Source organism: Cetorhinus maximus, chromosome 1, assembly GCF_964194155.1.
Source record: "Cetorhinus maximus chromosome 1, sCetMax3.hap1.1, whole genome shotgun sequence".
Lineage (NCBI taxonomy): Eukaryota > Metazoa > Chordata > Chondrichthyes > Lamniformes > Cetorhinidae > Cetorhinus > Cetorhinus maximus.
In genome coordinates this window covers 211,019,524-211,036,790 of record NC_135879.1, presented here as the reverse complement: position 1 = coordinate 211,036,790, position 17,267 = coordinate 211,019,524, and the positions used below count along the sequence as shown (strand labels likewise).

Sequence of the window (17,267 nt, the reverse complement as noted above, 5' to 3'; positions counted from 1 at the left end):
AAAGCATCACCACTTTAAAGCTACACCAAGTGCAATACCGAGACAAAATGAAATTGATTTCAACGTTCGAAATCCCAGACCTTTGCCCTTACCAAGCAGCGTGAAGGCATTCCATGTCCTCTCAAAATCTTCAGCATCATTAACTCCATCTATTAATGTGTCACCGCCCTGTGTGGTATAAAAATAGTCTTCTGCACTACCTGAAAGACAGCAAAATTCCAGTTATTTATAATTACAGATTTGCAGCAGCTCAGGAGTGTATATTGTTGTTCTATTCTGGAAGATAATGTTGTTGTGGCGTAGTCATTACAAGTTTATCAAGGTAACATTATACTGCTAGAAAATAAAAAGGTCATGGATTACAAATGAATTCATCTGCATGGTTAAAATAGAATTAAAAATCTAAAGGGATGGGACTTTTATTGCAATTTTACGATGATTTTAGAATACAATTAGTATCCTGACATATTTTACATAAAATTACAATAACACCCACCTCAAGTTAATTTGGTTCAAAATAGTTGCAGCCCACCCATATTAGTCATAGTTTCACTACAATCAAGATTATGCATTCCACAATTACTTACTCTTTCCTTGATGATTTTTGATGAATTACAATAGAGATTGGAATTCCTGACTAAAACAATAAGCATAAATGCTGAAAATTTCAGCAAAAAATGTCTGGGAATGTAGAGTGAGTCCATGATTCAGCCCACAGCTGACAGAAATTGGACTTCCCCACCTCACCCTGGCATATCCTATTCACCTCCAGATCAGTTTTCAAAAGCAATGTCTTTTTTTGTAAAGAAACTCATATTATTCTTTGCTGACATGGGTTAATCTAGCCCAGGTAAAACAATTAACCTTAATTCAAGACAAGCCACTTGAAGTAGAACATGTTCAATGCCCACCACATTCTCTCCTCACCGCAATCATGAGAAAAATACCACAGCACTACATAGAATGGTACAGCAGAGTATTTGCTAGCTCTTTGAAAGAGCTATCCATTAGTCCCATTCATGCTCCTTCCCAAAGCCCTTCAATTTTTTCCTCTCCAAGTATTTAATCCAGTTTATTTTTGAAATCCACTATTTTATCTGCTTCCACCATGCTTTGTGGCAGTGTCCTGATCATAACAACCAAGTTGTGTAAAAATGCTTTCTCACATGTTGCCTCTAGTTCTTTTCCCAATAGTCCTTAAGGGCAGAATATTATGCTGGGCATGCAGGCTCACACCCGACACGCCCAAGCGTAAAATGACACGCAATGAGGTCAGGCGTGCATCCCAACGTCATTGCGCAGTCTCGTGATATTTCGTTCGGTGGGCAAGCACGGAGTTGGCTGTGCACCTGCCAGTAATTGAAAGGCTTATTAAGGCCATTAACAATCTAATTAACTTCAAATTTATGCTGCCCATTCAACCTAACGGTTGGTGGGCAGGCAAAAAAGCCAAGCGGTCCACGAGTGGGATGAGGTTTCCTAAATCAAATAAACATTAAATAAAAACTTTATTTTTGAATTAAAAATATATCCAAGCTCATGTGACAGTCACATGAGGGGACATATTTTATTACATTTTTATTCTCTTCATTTTTTTTACACAGTGCTTCAATCTCCCTGAGGTAGCTCAGTGCCTCAGGGAGATTGAAGTGCTCTTTCTCACGCATGCACGAACTGCACGCTAGGCCCAGCTCTCCCTCCTCCACCCTCCTGCAGAGGCAGGCTTGCAATCCATGCAGGGTGGACCTTTATTGGCCCGTCTGCGTGAAATAGTGGAGTGGAGCCAACCACGGGTGGCATTTGGCTTCCCGGCTGCCCCCACCAAGCACCCCCACTAGGGCTATCGGTACCTTGCTTGTCCTGCTTTCTACCCTTAATTAGCACATTCCTTAGATAATATCACCACCTTCAACACCTCTTTGTCCTTTTGTCTATGACATCTTTTGGCTATCTCCACCTATCACTGGCCCTCTATCCAAATCTACCCTCCCCCCCTTAAACCAGCTTATATTTCACCTCTTTTCTATTTTTACTTAGTCCTGTTGAAGAGTCATACGGACTCGAAACGTTAACTGTGTTCCTCTCCGCAGATGCTGCCAGACCTGCTGAGTTTTTCCAGGTATTTTAATTTTTGTTTTGGATTTCCAGCATCCGTAATTTTTTGCTTTTATCTTAGGGGAGAATTTTAAATTTGAGGTGCTGGTGGATGAGGAGTTAATTTGGGTCAAATATGATATCTGTGACAAAAAGATTGAGTCTAATACTTTACAACGGATTCTATAATCACTTGTTGTTTGGTACCGAGAGCAATCTGCATTAGGCAGTTAATTGACAAGACAGAAGCATTACAAGAATTACACTCCATCTGTCAAGATTTATGTATCAACAGAGTTTAAATTTCCAGTTACAGCTATCATTTAAAATCTTTCAGCAGTTTTAAAAAAAGGAATAAAGAAAAACTTGCATTACATAGCATATTTCATGACCCTAGGACATGTGAAGTGTGGTCACTGCTATAATGTAGGAAACGTGACAACCAATTTGTGCACAGCAAGCTCTGACAAACAGCAATGTGATAATAACCAGATCAACAGTTTTAGTGACGTCGATTGAGGAAAAAACATTGGCCAGGTCGCCGGGGATAACCCCCCCCTGCTCTTCTTTGAAGTATGCCATGGGGTCTTTCACATCCACCTGAAAGAGCAGATGGAGCCTTGGTTCAATGTTTCACCCAAAAGATGGCACCTCTAACATTGCAGCATTCCCTCAGTACTGCATTGGAATGTCGGCCTAGATTTTCTGTTCCAACAAAGCAAACCATATACAGAAGATCCCTACTTCATGCCTAGCATTTCCGATGAGATTCTTTGTCAAGAATCACAAGATTGTGGCCAGAATGTGAAGGCCCTCAACCGCCTCATTTAAATGGCCTATTTTCATATATGAGCCTACACAGGGGTATGAGCAGGATATTCACTGCAGAGTCCACCACAGCAGAACCTGATCTCATCTTCATCCATTGTCTACACAAATATTCTTTCCATATGCTTACGCTTTGCAGTAGGAGTCATGGATGACATTTGAGAGTCAGAACTCTGGTTTTTCTCCCTGTCCACCAACTGTACTGTCTCTAATCCTTTATTTTAAAGTTACAGACACATTACCAGGTAGTCAAAATTTATTGCCATTTTATCAGCTTTCTACCGGTCATAAAAGACTATCAAAATTCATAAGTATCCTTTCAATGAATTGGTGGGGCGGGGCACGTTAAAAAAAAGTCACTTCAGTCATAAGGTTGCAAAGCAATCAGGGTGTCTGAACCGGTTTGTAAATCTGATGTGGATTGGTCGTTTGGGTTCAACAGCAGCATGAGATTTACAATGAAATAGGGTATTTTTACTAGCACGTCCTATTTTGCAAGTACATCACAGTTTACTTTAGCGATCTGTTTGAACATGTGCTGTAAAGTATTAAGCAATCACGTTTTTGCAATGGACTAGGATCATTTTGGCAAAGAATTTCATTAAAACCCCTTAAAATATTAGAAATGTTTGTTCATTTTGAACTTATTCTGTTTAGTGATAAACAGGAAATGCTGGAAATACTTAGCAGGTCAGGCAGCATCTATGGAGAGAGAAACAGAGTTAACGTTTGAGGTCGATGACCCTTCATCAGAACACTAGTTCAAAGATCATGGGTGACTTTAATCTACATGTAGGTTGGTAAATCAGATTGACAAAGGTAGGCCGGAAAATGAGTTCCTAGAGGGGATCTGGGACAATTTATTACAGCAGTACATTTTAGAGCCAAGCAGGGATTAATCAGTGCCCTGATCAAGTCCGTGGCGGGAAGGCACACAGACGGCCTTTTCGCCCTGCAGTCAATTGATGCCCTTAAGTGAGCAATTAATGCCCATTTACTTAAGGGCCTCATGCCACTGCCGCTGATGTTTGCCCAATGGTGGGCGGGGGGGGGGTGGACTTGCCATGTGGAAAGCCCAGAAAGCAAACCCTGTTGGGTTGCTTGGGGTTCTGGGGGGACCGGCTCACTCAAAAGCACAGCGCCTGATCGAGGCACCTAGCATCGGAGAGGGGGCGGGGCAACTCAGAGCTACCCCTTGCCTTTGCTGCCGACAGATCGGCAGTGGCTGTTGCAATGCCTACCTGACGTCTAGGATCACCGAGGGACCCAGGCCAAGGTGGGAGGTAGCAGGTCAACAGCAAGGGCAGGTGGGTGGCTCTAAGCTGACCCTTCACCTTCCCAATGCTGGTTTCCTCCATCAGGCACTGAGTGGCTTTGAGCGAGGGGCCACCCCACACCCCATGGGAGCCCGCCTGCAACCAAGACAGAGTGAATACCAGCGGTGGTGGCGGTGGCATGAGGCCGCTGAGTGGACATTAACCGCCCACCTAATTGCCTTAGCTGGCAGCCAGGGGACGAGGCTTCCTCCCAATTAAACGTCCTGTGCCTCCACCCAACACAACATAACCAAATTGACCTTGTTCAGAGGGCGTTAAGTGTTAACCACATTGCTGTGGATCTGGAGTCACATGTAGGCCAGAGGCAGATTTCCTTCCCTAATAGGATATTAGTGAACCGGACGGGTTTTTATGACAATGGTTTCATGGTCTTCATCAGTCTTTTAATTTCAGATTTTTATTACATTAAAATTTCACCATCTGTCATGGCGGGATTTGAACCCAGGTTCCCCAGAGCATTACCCTGGGTCTCTGGAATACTAGTCCAGTGTCAATACCACTATGCCACCGTCTCCCCACAAAATATATCCTAGATGATTCCTCTACACTCTTGAACACAGATCCGTAATCCTGTGAGAGATCAGCAAATTCTTTGAAGTGTAAGGCTGGGAAGTTAAATGCCAACAAATGAACGAACCATTGGAAATGCACTAAAAGCACTCGAGGCTTTCAGTGCTCAGCACATCAAAGATTAAAACTGTCACATAACTGAATATGATTAAATTAATAATTAAATGTGCTGCGCTAATGAGAATATCTCCAATGTAGTTTTCATTGACAATCAGAGAACATAGACATCTGTCCATGGTATTATTTGGGATTTGGCTCACGTGAGAGACGAATCTCTCGAGCCCATATATCATTTGGCGGAAATCCATAAATGCCACAAATTAGTGCACTTACAGAAAGACAGAATCACTTAGTATATTAGTTCCATCCAATTTGGGACTGAAGTAAGAATGATTGATGTTGGCCAAGTTCCAAACCACAGATATGCTGTCGAGGAAGATACAGAAAAGAGGCCCAGTGGAAAATTGACACAAGGGATCAACGAAAATTAGAGGGAAAGGGCTGTCATATATCTGCTATCATAGACCCCAAAGTGATACGATAAAGTGATCCACCTGTTAGTTCTTCTAACCAAAAATTGGTGCATTGCATGGTCAAGCCTGAACAGAAAAATAACACTGAGAAGAACTGTCCATCTGTCTCGCTCTCACCATTTGCCCAATTTTTAAGTTTTACAAAGCAATACCATGGTTTCTCTTTAAACTATTTTTCAATAAGAATAAATTATACTCCTTTAGTTTCCATTATAATTCATTCAGTTGTCGAAACTTATAGCCCATTTTTGTTTCCTTTTTGAAAATGCCTCTACGTCTTTTTATATCCAGCAATGACCACCATGCTTAAAATATTCCATCAGTATTCCACAATATCACTATCACTTCCTTAGCTTCATATTCTAACCTGCATATTCTAAGCTGCTACTCTGTTTTTTGAGAGATTCATGATACATTATCACTTGGACTTTGGTCAAATTGCATAATTCAGACATTTCTCATTAACTTAATATATCCATTTCTTGTATGCCACACAATGACAATGTTTCTCATTAGTTGCCATCAACAATTTAGCCCTCTTCTCTCCCTAGCACTGAGCTCTTCAAATTTTCTTTCTTCTTTGCAAAGCATCCAGTTCTCCCACACATGGCAAGAATTTTTTTTTTTTAATATTCATTCATGGGACATGGGCGTGGCTGGGCCAGCATTTATTGCCCACCCCTAATTGCCCTTGTACAGAGGACAGTTAGTTGCCGTCAACAATTTAGCCCACTTCTCTCCCTAGCACTGAGCTCTTCAAATTTGCTGTGGGGGGCTGGGAGTAACATGTAGGCTAGACCAGGTGAGGACGACAGATTTCCTTCCCTAAAGGGCATTAGTGAACCAGATGGGTTTTTACAACAATCAGCAATGGTTTCATGGTTATCATCAGACTTTTACTTTAATCGAATTCAAATTTCACCATCTGCTGTTGTGGGATTTGAACCCAGGTCCCGAGAGCATCACTCTGGGTCTCTGGAATACCAGTCCAGTGACAATACCACTACGCCACCACCTCCCCCACCTGGGCATTCAAACATTGCCCTTGGCATGGCACTGAAGTGGGTAAAGGTGAGATACTGAAGGGTTGTCAGCAATTTAAATTGAGAGAAAAGGGGTTTATTTTCTTTTGAAAACAGGAGATGAATATAAATAGATTTTTGAAGATTGTGAAGGAGGCTGACAAAGATGTTCCACAGAAATGAATTACTACAGGAACTGATTTCAACACCAGGTGATATGAAAGGAGAATAAAGAAAGCATCTATATAAACCACAGGATTCATTAAAATTAAGTAAGAACAACGTATAATCAAATCCTAAGAACGCAAAGGATCTGTGTGGCAGTCTCATTAGATCAATGTTGAAGCCGGCAATCTCTGAACAACTGCAGGCGATGGTATCTAAAGTACAGTTTCACTTGTAGGCTTGTATCAGTTGAACATAAATTTGTTAATTCAGCCACCAAATACGACATGCTGCAGTTATACTTCTGCTTTAATTTTGGAAATTTAATCACCAAGTGAAAAACAGCCAACATCTATTTGTTTTGCTGGGTAAACATCACGTTCATATCACTAATCATAATATTCATGTGTCTTTTATCTCTCAGATGTATTCCAGAAAACAGAATTACAAATTTCTACATTTTACAAATAGAGTCAGGGTCATTACAGCCCATTTGTCAACCAGTCCATGCCAGTTCTCTGTGGAGCAATCCAATCAGTCCTGTTCCCCCACTCTGTCCCATTCCCCTACTCTGTTCCATTCCCCCACTCTGTTCCATTCCCCCACTCTGTCCCATTCCCCCACTCTGTCCCATTCCCCCACTCTGTCCCATTCCCCCACTCTGTCCCATTCCCCCACTCTGTCCCATTCCCCCACTCTGTCCTTGTAGCCCTGCAAGGTGATGGCGTAGCAGTATTGTCATTGGACTAGTAATCCAGTGACCCAGGGTAATGCTCTAGGGACCTGGGTTTGAATCCTGCCACAGCAGATGGTGGAATTTGAATTCAATAATGCAAACCCTGCAAGGTTCTCCTTATTGACATCTGGGGGGCTACTGTCAAAATTGGGAGAGCTGTCTTGCAGACTAGTCAAGCAACAGCCAAGCCTGGCATAGTCATTGTTGTCGTCATCATCATCCTCCTTCTCCTCACAGAATCATACCTATATGATTAATGTCCCAGACACCAACATCGCCATCCCTGGGTATGTCCTGTCCCACCGGCAGGACAGACTGAGCAAAGGTGGCGGCACAGTGGCACACAGTCAGGAGGGAGTTGCACCACCACCGTGCTAAATGGGGTAGATTTCAAACAGATCCAGCAACTCAAGACTGGGCATCCATGACTGCCAAGTCCTCAGCATCGACACCGGACCCCATGAAGTCTCATGGCATCAGGTCAAACTATGGGCAAGGAAACCTCCTGCTGATTACCATATACTCACTCCCTCAGCTGATGTATCAGTTGAACATCACTTGGAGGAAGCACTGAGGGTGGCAAGGGTGCAGAATGTTCTCTGGGTGGGGGACTTCAATGTCCATCCCCAAGAGTGGCTCGGTAGCACCACTACAGGCCGAGTCCTAAATGACATAGCTGCTAGACTATTTACGAAGCCCAAGATCCTTTATGTTTTGTTAACCAATCTCTCAATACACCCTCCCACCTTCTAGGAGTTGCTGCAGTGCATCTTATAGATGGTATACACTACTGCCACTGCGTGCTGGTAGTGGAGAGAATGAATGTTTAGTGTGGTGATTGGGGTGCTGATCAAGCTTTGTCCTGGACGGCGTTGAGCTTCGAGTATTATTGAAGCAGCATTCATGCAGGCAAAGCAGTGTATTCCATCACACACCTGACTTGTGCCTTGTAAATAGTGGACAGGCTTTGGGGATTCAGGAAGTAAGTTAGTCACCTCGGAATTCCCAGCCCCTGACCTGCTCTTGCAGCCACAGTATTTATATGGCTCGTCCAATTAAGTTTCTGGTCAATGGTAACCCTCAGGATGTTGATAGTGAGGGGTTCAGCAATGGCAATGTTGTTCAATATTAAGGGGAAATGGTTAGACTCTCTCTTGTTGGTGTTAGTCATGGCCTGGCACTTCTGTGGTATGAATGTTACTTGCCAGCTATCATTCCCTGCCTGAATGATGTCCACATCTTGCTGCATGCAGCCATGGACTGCCTCAGTATCTGAGGAGTTGCAAATGGTACCGAACACTCTGCAATCATCAGCGAACATCCCCACTTCTGACCTTATGATGGAGGGAAGATCATTGATGAAGCAGGTGAAGAAAGTTAGGTCTAGAACATTACCCTGAGAAACTCCTGTTTCCATGTCTAGGGGATGAGGTGACTGGCCTCTAACAACCACAGCCACCTTCCTCTGTGTTAGGTATAACTTTAACTAGTGGAGAGATTTTCTTTATTTATTCATTCATGGGATGTGGACGTTGCTGGCTAGGCCCATTCTTAACTGCCCTTGAGAAGGTAATGGTGAAATGCCTTCTTGAACCACTATAGTCATGGGGTGTAGGCACATCTACAGTGCTGCAAGGAAGGGAGTTCCAGGGTTTTGACCCAACAACGGTGAAAGAATGGCAATATAGTTCTAAGTCAGGATGATATGTGGCTTACAGGGGAACTCGTAGGTGGCGGCATTCCTGTGTATCTGCTGCCCTTGTCCTTCTAGGTGGTAGAGGTCATGGGTTTGGAAGGTACTGTTGAAGGAGTCTTGGTAAGTTGCTGCAGTGCATCTCAGAGATGGTATACACTGCTGCCAGTGCACCAGTGGCGGAGGGAGTGAATGTATAAGGTGATGAATGAGGTGCCGATCAAGTGGGCTGCTATGTTCTGGATGATATCGAGCTTCTTCAGTGTTATTAGAGCTGCACTCATCCAGGCAAGTGGAGAGTATTCCATCACACTCCTGACTTGTGCCTTGTAGATGGTAGACAGGCTTTGGGGAGTCAGGAGGTGCATTACTCTCTGCCTCTGACCTACTCTTGTAATCACAGTATTTATATGGCTAGTCCAGTTCAGTATCTAGTCAATGGTAACCTTCAGGATGTTGATAGTTTCCCCGCCTCGCCCACTGCCAATTCCCAGTGATATCAGTTTTGCTAGGGCTCCTTGATGCCGCACTTGGTCAAATGATGCCTTAATGTCAAGGGAAGTCACTCTCACCTCACCTTTTGAATTCAGCTCTTTTGTCCATTTGGACCAAGGTTACAATGAGGTCTGGAGCAGAGTGGGAATGCTGCAGGACTGCAGAGCTTATATCTGATCTGTTGGTTGATTGATTACTTAGCTCTATTTATCACACGCTGCTTCTTCTTTTTGGCATGCACATACCCATGTTAAAGCTTCACCAAATTGACACCTCATTTTTAAGGGTATGCCTGGTGCTGTTCCTGTCATGTTCTCCTGAACAGCTCATTGAGCCAGGGTTGATCCCTGGCTTGATGGTAATAGTTGAGTGAGGGATATGCCAGGCCATAAGCAACTCATAGATGCTCAGGTTTAAGCTGCTAAATCTGTTCTGGATCTATCTCATTTAGCACAGTGGTAGTGCCACACACCACAATGAAGGGCATCGTCGGTGTGAAGATGGGACTTATCTCCATAGGGACTGTACGGTGGCTACTCCTACCAATACGGTCATGGACAGATGCATTTGCAACAGGTAGATGGTCAAGGACAAGGCCAAGTAAGTTTTTTTCCCTCTTATTGGTTCCCTCACCACCTGCTGCAGACCCTATGTGGCACATATGTCCTTCAGGACTCAGCCAGCTTGGTCAGTAGTGATGCTACCAAGTCACTTTTGCTGGTGGGCATTAAAGTCCTCCATTCAAGTACATTCTGTGCCCTGGCCACCCCTCAGTGCTTCTTCCAAATGGTGTTCAACGTGGAGAAGTACTGATCCATCAGCTGAGGGGTGGCGGTAGGTGATCATCAGCATGAGGTTTCCTTGTCCGTGTTTGACCTGATGGCAAGTGGTTTCATGGGGTCCCAGGTCAAATATTGAGGACTCCCAGGACAACTCTCCTGATTACAAGTATATACCATTGTGCCACCATCACTGGTGGGACGGAACACAGGGATGGTACTGGACGAGTCTGGGACATTGGCTGTAGGGTATGGTTTGGTGAGTATGACTGTGTCTGGCTATTGCTTGACAAGTCTGTGCGACAGCTCTCTCAATTTTTGCATACGTTCCCAATTGTTAGTGAGGAGGGCTTTGCAGGATCAACAGGACAGGGTGTGCCTTTGTCATTCTCGATGCCTAGGTCGTTGTTTGGTGGACCGTTCAATTTTATTCTATTGATTTTTCTGTAGCAGTTTGGTGCATGGAATGGCTTGCTTCGACCATTTCAAAGGGCAGTTAAGAGTCAATCACATTGCTATGGGTCTGGAGTCACATGTCAGCCAGACCAGATAAGGACAGCACATTTCCTTCCCTTAAGGACATTGGTGGACCAGGTGGGCTTTCCCAACAATCCAGTAGTTCTATGGTCACCATTATTGAGGGCAGAATTGTCCCAGATTTGCACTAAGTGTAGTGGGCAGGGAAAATGATGTTTTACCCACCGACTGTAATGTCGGCTTCTCACGCCATATCGTTCCAATCCCACCACATTGATTATGCATTCTTGGGAAACACACCGTTTTGATGGTGGACGGGCTCTCATTCGCCTGGCACGCCATCACCTCACCGCTTCATCACGCTGGGTGCAGCCGCGCACACACCTCTCAGTACTTCCAGCCCATGACTGCTGCAAAGAAGACATGGCCCCAAAAGGCAAGAAGACTGCAGAACCCCAGTTTAATAATGCCTCCCTTTTGGACGCAGTGGAGCCCCGCTGTGATGTCCTCTACCCCAGCTCTGGCTGCAGGATGGGCTGTATCACCAATCCAGCATGGGAAGCGGTGGCAGCGGTGGTCAGCACCAATGCCCTCCAAAAGAGGACAGCCACTCAGTGCTGCAAGAGGATGAATGGTGTCATCTGTTCCGCCAGGGTAACTCACTCTTCTCATCACTCTCAACTCACACATTCACAAACTCATCACACATCCACAAGGATCTCACACCTCAAGGGACAACACCACTTGCTCTCACACACACCCTCGCATCTTCCTCAGGCTCATATCCTCTGGAGCTCAGGTCCTCATCCCATCCATGACTCCGCTCACCACACAAACATTCCATGCAGTGCCATGTGTCCTGCTCACACTCTCTCCATCTGTTCTCATGCAGGAGAAGCTGGCTCACAGCAGCAAGGAGTGGTCCCAGACCAGTGGTGGAGTGGCCAACATTAAGTTCCTCACTCACTTCGAGGACTGTGCCATTGTGCTGACTAGTGAGGGTGTGGACCCTGCCTGCAGTGAGGGTGAGGTCGGCAGCAAACACCCTTGTGAGGATCCTGCACCACATCATCCCTCCCTCAACGGAAACGTGAGTGCTCTTTACCCTGCTTTTGACTCTGCTGCCATGCACTAATTATCTCTACTACGGTTCACAGGGAGCTCTGACAAGCAACCAACACCCTCAGCCAGCCAGTCCCTCAACTCCATCCAGGTCCTCACCTCCATCCAAAAGGACACCTCCTCCATTGAACACCTGGAAATAAGCAGCCTGGAACAGCACTTACCCACACCCTGCACCAGTGCAGAGGGACACATGACAGTGGGAACTTGATCTAGAGTAAGCTCAGGTTCACAATCTGATGGACACTGCGTGGACATGTGTCCACAGCAGGAGAAGGCAGGTTTGGCCAAGCCCCCCGGCACTAGGAGGATTGCTGGAGAAGAGGTGTCTGTCAGGTCCGAGTCAGGTGAAGAGCCTCTGGATTTGGCCTTCCAACTCAGCCTGGAAAGTCAGCAGAAGGCAAAGGAACATCACGCAGAGCTGTTGGAAGCCCTCAACAGAGTGGTACGCGAGTTGGAGGGGTGTATCTGCCTGCCCTCTGATGAAGTGGTGCCCAAATGTTCGTGTATGGAGGTCTCCATAGGGATGATGGCGGACATCATGGAGACCCTGGTTCAGCAGAACGCTGAGATTTGTGCAAACCTGCACTCCATCGCAAAAGCCACTGGTGAGTTCTTGCAGTGGCGACACAAGAGGGAACCAGAGCACCTCGACATCCTCCCAGGTGCTCCTTCCCCTCAAGGAGTCAGGCCAGGGCCCTTGGGCACCTGAAGGGAGTAGAAGCAGCAGCTGGACACCCCTGGGTCATCCACTCAGGAATCTCAGAGGCTGTCTGCACCCTCCGAGTCCCCTTTGCCTGTGATCCACTCAACCTCATCCTCTGTCACCGCAAAGGGAACAGCTGGCCCACGGGAGGACAGCCAAAGCAAGCCCTCAGCTCTCCAGAGGACCCATACCGAAGGCATCAGAGGCAACAGGGCCAACGATTGTGCAGGCTGTCTCTAGAGCTGCTGCAGATGTCAGGGCAGCACCTAGAAGTTTAAGGCATTCAAAAGTTAAGAAATTCTGATCATAGTTGGTTGTATGGGTGAACACATTTTGTCACTTTACAATCAGGAAGTATATTCACTTTCACTTAATAATGTGTAAAGGTGTCTTTCAGCTTCATTGACAGGCTTCATGGATCTTCCCAATGCATCATCCCACACCACCCACCCCCCATCCCCACCCCCACCAAACTAGTCATTCGGCTGCACGCAGCCTGCCCATGAGCGACTCTGGAGGGATAAGTGTGTGCATGTGTGTGGGGCAGGGCCTTTCGGAGCCTCACGCCACACACGCGGATCCTTCCCGTATCACACTCATCTCAATGGGCAGAATTTAGCCCAGGTCAGGCAGGAAGCCGACCACCACCCACGATCAAGGCCGGAAGGCGGTTTCACGCTGGCGGGCCACCCAGTGTGAAACGCGAGCGGCAGCGCTCGGCACTGCCTGTGCGGGCGGGAGGGGGAGCGCGAGCATGAACTTCGCGCATGCACAATTCGGAATCTCCCTGAGGCACAGAGCTGCCTCAGGGAGATTAAGAGCTTTTATAAAAAAAAAAGAAATTAAAAATGTTATGAAACATGTCCCCTCATGTGACACTGTCACATGAGCAGGGACATGTTATTAATTAATTTTTTACAATTTTTAGTTCTTTTTTATTTGCTTTAGGAAACCTCACCCGCCCGTGGATGAGGTTTCCTAAAAAGTACACAGGCCACTTCGCCTTTTCGCCTGCCCGTCAACTGTAAGGTTGGACAGGCAGCAAAAAATTTCTTTCAATAACCTTGTTAATGGCCTTTACAGGCCTTTTAATTGCCAGCGTGCGCCCGCCAACCGAAATATCAAGGGTCTGCGTGTTGACACTTATCCAGCGTCAACGCGCGTCATTTTATGCTCGAGTAGGTCGGGCGCACACCTGCCCGCCGAGCTAAACATTTTGCCCAATGTCCTGAGCATCTTCAATGCTGCCTGCTGAGATTTGCTTTCAGTTAACCATCTGAGCTGACCTGCATCTTCACCCACCCACTGCTCACACACCCATGCAGCTCCTGCTCTTGCCCATCACGACTCTCGTTTCACTTTCGATTTAGCCAGCCTGGTTGTGCTACAGTTTTTCTTGCGCTCCCCCATCCCTTCCCCTCCCACGGTCACCCACTTCCTATCCCCCTTAACTGTCGACCCCCCTGGCTTCCACCTCCCCTCCTCGACCCACCAGCCACAACCTCTCTCTTTCAGGGATGTTCAGGTGAATGTGCATATTCCCTTCCTTCCTGAAAATCCCACCCCTATCCACATTAACCTCCCCGACCTCCTCCTTCCCACCAACGGGGTTCTTGTCTGTCTCCGAGTCCCCATCAACCACCCTCACTGTCCCTTCTACTGATACTGTCAAACCCTCACCCTCCCATCCTCCCACCTCACTCTGCCCTTGGTCATTCTCATCATTCCCTCATACCACGCCCACCCTCAGTTCGCTCCCCAGGAGGCAGTCATGGAATCGTCAGACCCCTCCCTTGCATCTTCACCTGGACATCCCCTCCCTCTGGAGTCCTTCCCCTTGAGAACTCCGCCTCCCCCCCGCCCCAACCTTTGGAAATCCTTCCCCTTGCCGGACCACACCCCCACCTTAGTGCCTCACAGACTCACCCCGCCAATATAATGATTTGCAGATGTATTACAACAAGGTTCCCGATGTCCGATGGCGGGAAATGCGGCCCGCCATTGACGGGCTGAGTGGACAACTGCAAAACTGGTTTCTCGACATCATGAAACCGATTTTTGGCCTTCTGGCCATATTGTCCACCCACACCCGATGCCAGCGAGCATGGAAAATTCCGCCCTGAGACTAGCTTTTTATTCCAGTTTTATAAATTAATTGAAGTTAAATGCTACCAGGCCTCTGGATTACTAGTCAGTAACATTATTACTGTGCCACCATTCCCTAGGTGAAAATGCACCTTTTCAATAACCAGTTGGCTTTCCAGGAGTTTAATCTTTGTATTTGCTACACTGAAATGCTGAAATATGTCTTACTCCAATGCATAATGAATGCAAGACGTTCCTTTTAATTGTCCTCTGATCTTCTTTCAAATAACTACAGTAATTACATTACAAGACACTAAATGAGATACAAGTTCATAAAAGAGAGAGTTAATTTGAGAAGAGACATACATCATGTTCATTACTTACAGCACACACTAGCACGGTGAAGATCTATTGTTTTGCATAAGGTTTACCTAATCTTTTTGGCAAACCTTTTTAATCTGCAAATGTGTGGCACTGTTTCATGAATGTCCCTTTAAGTATTTTTTTCTGTAATTGTCTGGCATCAAGTACATAAATCATATTAACCACTCATGCTGGAGCAGTTAGTTATAAATATTTCTCGCTCGCACTTCAGCATGCAAATGGATATGTACACATAATTTTAAAAAGTAGCATACTGAGTTCAAGTTTATAATTTATTTGTGTAACTTTTATAAACAGTTTGAGTACCACCTTGAGTGACCAGGCCCCTGCTGTGACCCACGTTGATGAGGGGCCTCTAGATCATGCAGCAGAGCTAGGGGAAATTGATTTCCCGCAGCTTTGCTGGGGGTATGGAGGAGTCCATGCATGCCATGAATTCTGCCATATCCAAGGCATTGGAGCACATGGCTTCATCCATGGAGAGGATGGTGGCCACCATGCACAGCCAGTTCAAGCATTCCATCCATGTGCGATCCGACCATAGCTCTAGCCATGAGCTCAGTGCAGCATGGGCTAGGTGAGAGGGGAGATGAAGCACCTGGACCTCCCTCACACACCCCTTCTGTGCCCCTTCCCACACCCTGATAGGAGGAGGAGCGCCTGCCAGCTGCCCTGGGGCTTTCAGCTCAGGACACCCCAAGAGTTAGCGACGTTTCCTCATCTCCTTCACCTATAACCCCAATAGCTCCAGTAGGCGAGGCTGTGGGGATGTCCCTGCACCACTGCAGGAAACCCCCCAGTAGGATGGAGGCCACACCTCCAGTGGACGCCTGCCATGGTCATCCAAGGTAAGGAGCCATTACAGTGAGCAGACTGCCTCCACTTCAGCTGATGTCATGGTAGCACTTAGCGGTAGTGGTAGGAAGAGAAAACTTTAAAAATTATAAGCATGTTTCAAGTCCATATGACTCTTCAAGCTCTGAAGAAGAGTTGTATAGACTTGAAATGTTAACTGTTTCTCTCTCCACAGATGCTGCCAGGTCAGCTGAGTTTTTCCAGCATTTTCGGTTTTTATTTCAGATTTCCGGCATCTGCAATATTTTATTTTAGGTTTAGGGGTAATTCGTCAAGAGAGAACAGGGCTGGTTCTACACTGCAGGAAGGTGATGGAGCGACTGTCATGCAGAAACGTTGTTGTACGAATCTCATATTGATCAGGCTGTCCCTGGCATTCCTTGCATGTCTCTCCATGTACCTGGCATTTGTGGAGGGCTCATTTGCATTCATGGGCTCCTGCTCAACCTCTGAAAAATCCTCCTCATTTGAAGATCTTTCTTGCACTCTTCTCATTGCAACATTTGCCTGCATTCCAGCTCCAGGTTGTGTAGCGCACAGCAGACCACCGTTATTTGTGACACCCTCTGGGATGCATATTGCAGTGCCACACCAGACTGGTCAAATCAGCTAAAGCACATTTTAATAGCCCACCGGTGTGCTCGATGATGACTCTGGTGGAGACATGAGCTTGATTGTAGCACTCCCCTACCTCCCTCTGGGGATGCCTCATTGATGTCATCAGCCAGGTAGGCAGGGGATAGCCCTGGTCACCGAGGATCTATCCATCAATTAACCTGGGCTCAGGCTTCAAAAAGCTCTGGGAGCCATCAGCTGTGTAATATGTGTCATGACAGCTCCCTGGGAAATGAGCACAGTCCTGCATTAGTCTTCTCCCATGGTCACATGTCAGTTGTATGATCAAGGAGTGAAACCTTTTGCAATTTACAAATGCAGCTGGCTGTTCCCATAGAGCTTTAATAGCCACATGAATGCCGTCGATGACATCTTGCACTTGAGAAAACCCATCGATGAGTCTGAACATGGCTGCCCTTGTTCCCGGCTGTCTTCATCAGTGGTGAAGTGGATCATTGGCGCAACTAAATAGGGCATCAGTCACCTCCTTTATGCAGCTATTTGCGGCAGCCTGTGAGATGCTACATTGGTCACCCGTGGCACCCTGGAAGCTCCCGCTGATATAGGAATTGAGCATTGCTGTAACCTTGAGAACCCCTGAATGAGGTTCTCACCAACCCACGTGGCTGCACATCTTGATAAACAATCTGACATCTCGGTGATCATTTCCCAGGTCAACCTCAGACGTCTCTGGCATAGTCTCTCGGACATCGCCTCTCTGACATCTGAAGGCAGTTAATTCTTGTCCTGTGGATGCATTGGCATTCTGTG

The 17,267-nt window shown here is 46.3% G+C and overlaps 1 protein-coding gene across 1 annotated transcript in view; it reads right to left on the bottom strand.

The window, feature by feature from the left end:
• Positions 1-17,267, bottom strand: part of myo5b (myosin VB) — a 348,657-nt gene that overhangs the window by 157,392 nt on the left and 173,998 nt on the right. The window contains exon 8 of the mRNA XM_078552494.1: positions 93-200. Coding sequence (XP_078408620.1) covers positions 93-200 — 108 coding nt within the window. The remainder of the gene's footprint in view (positions 1-92; positions 201-17,267) is intronic.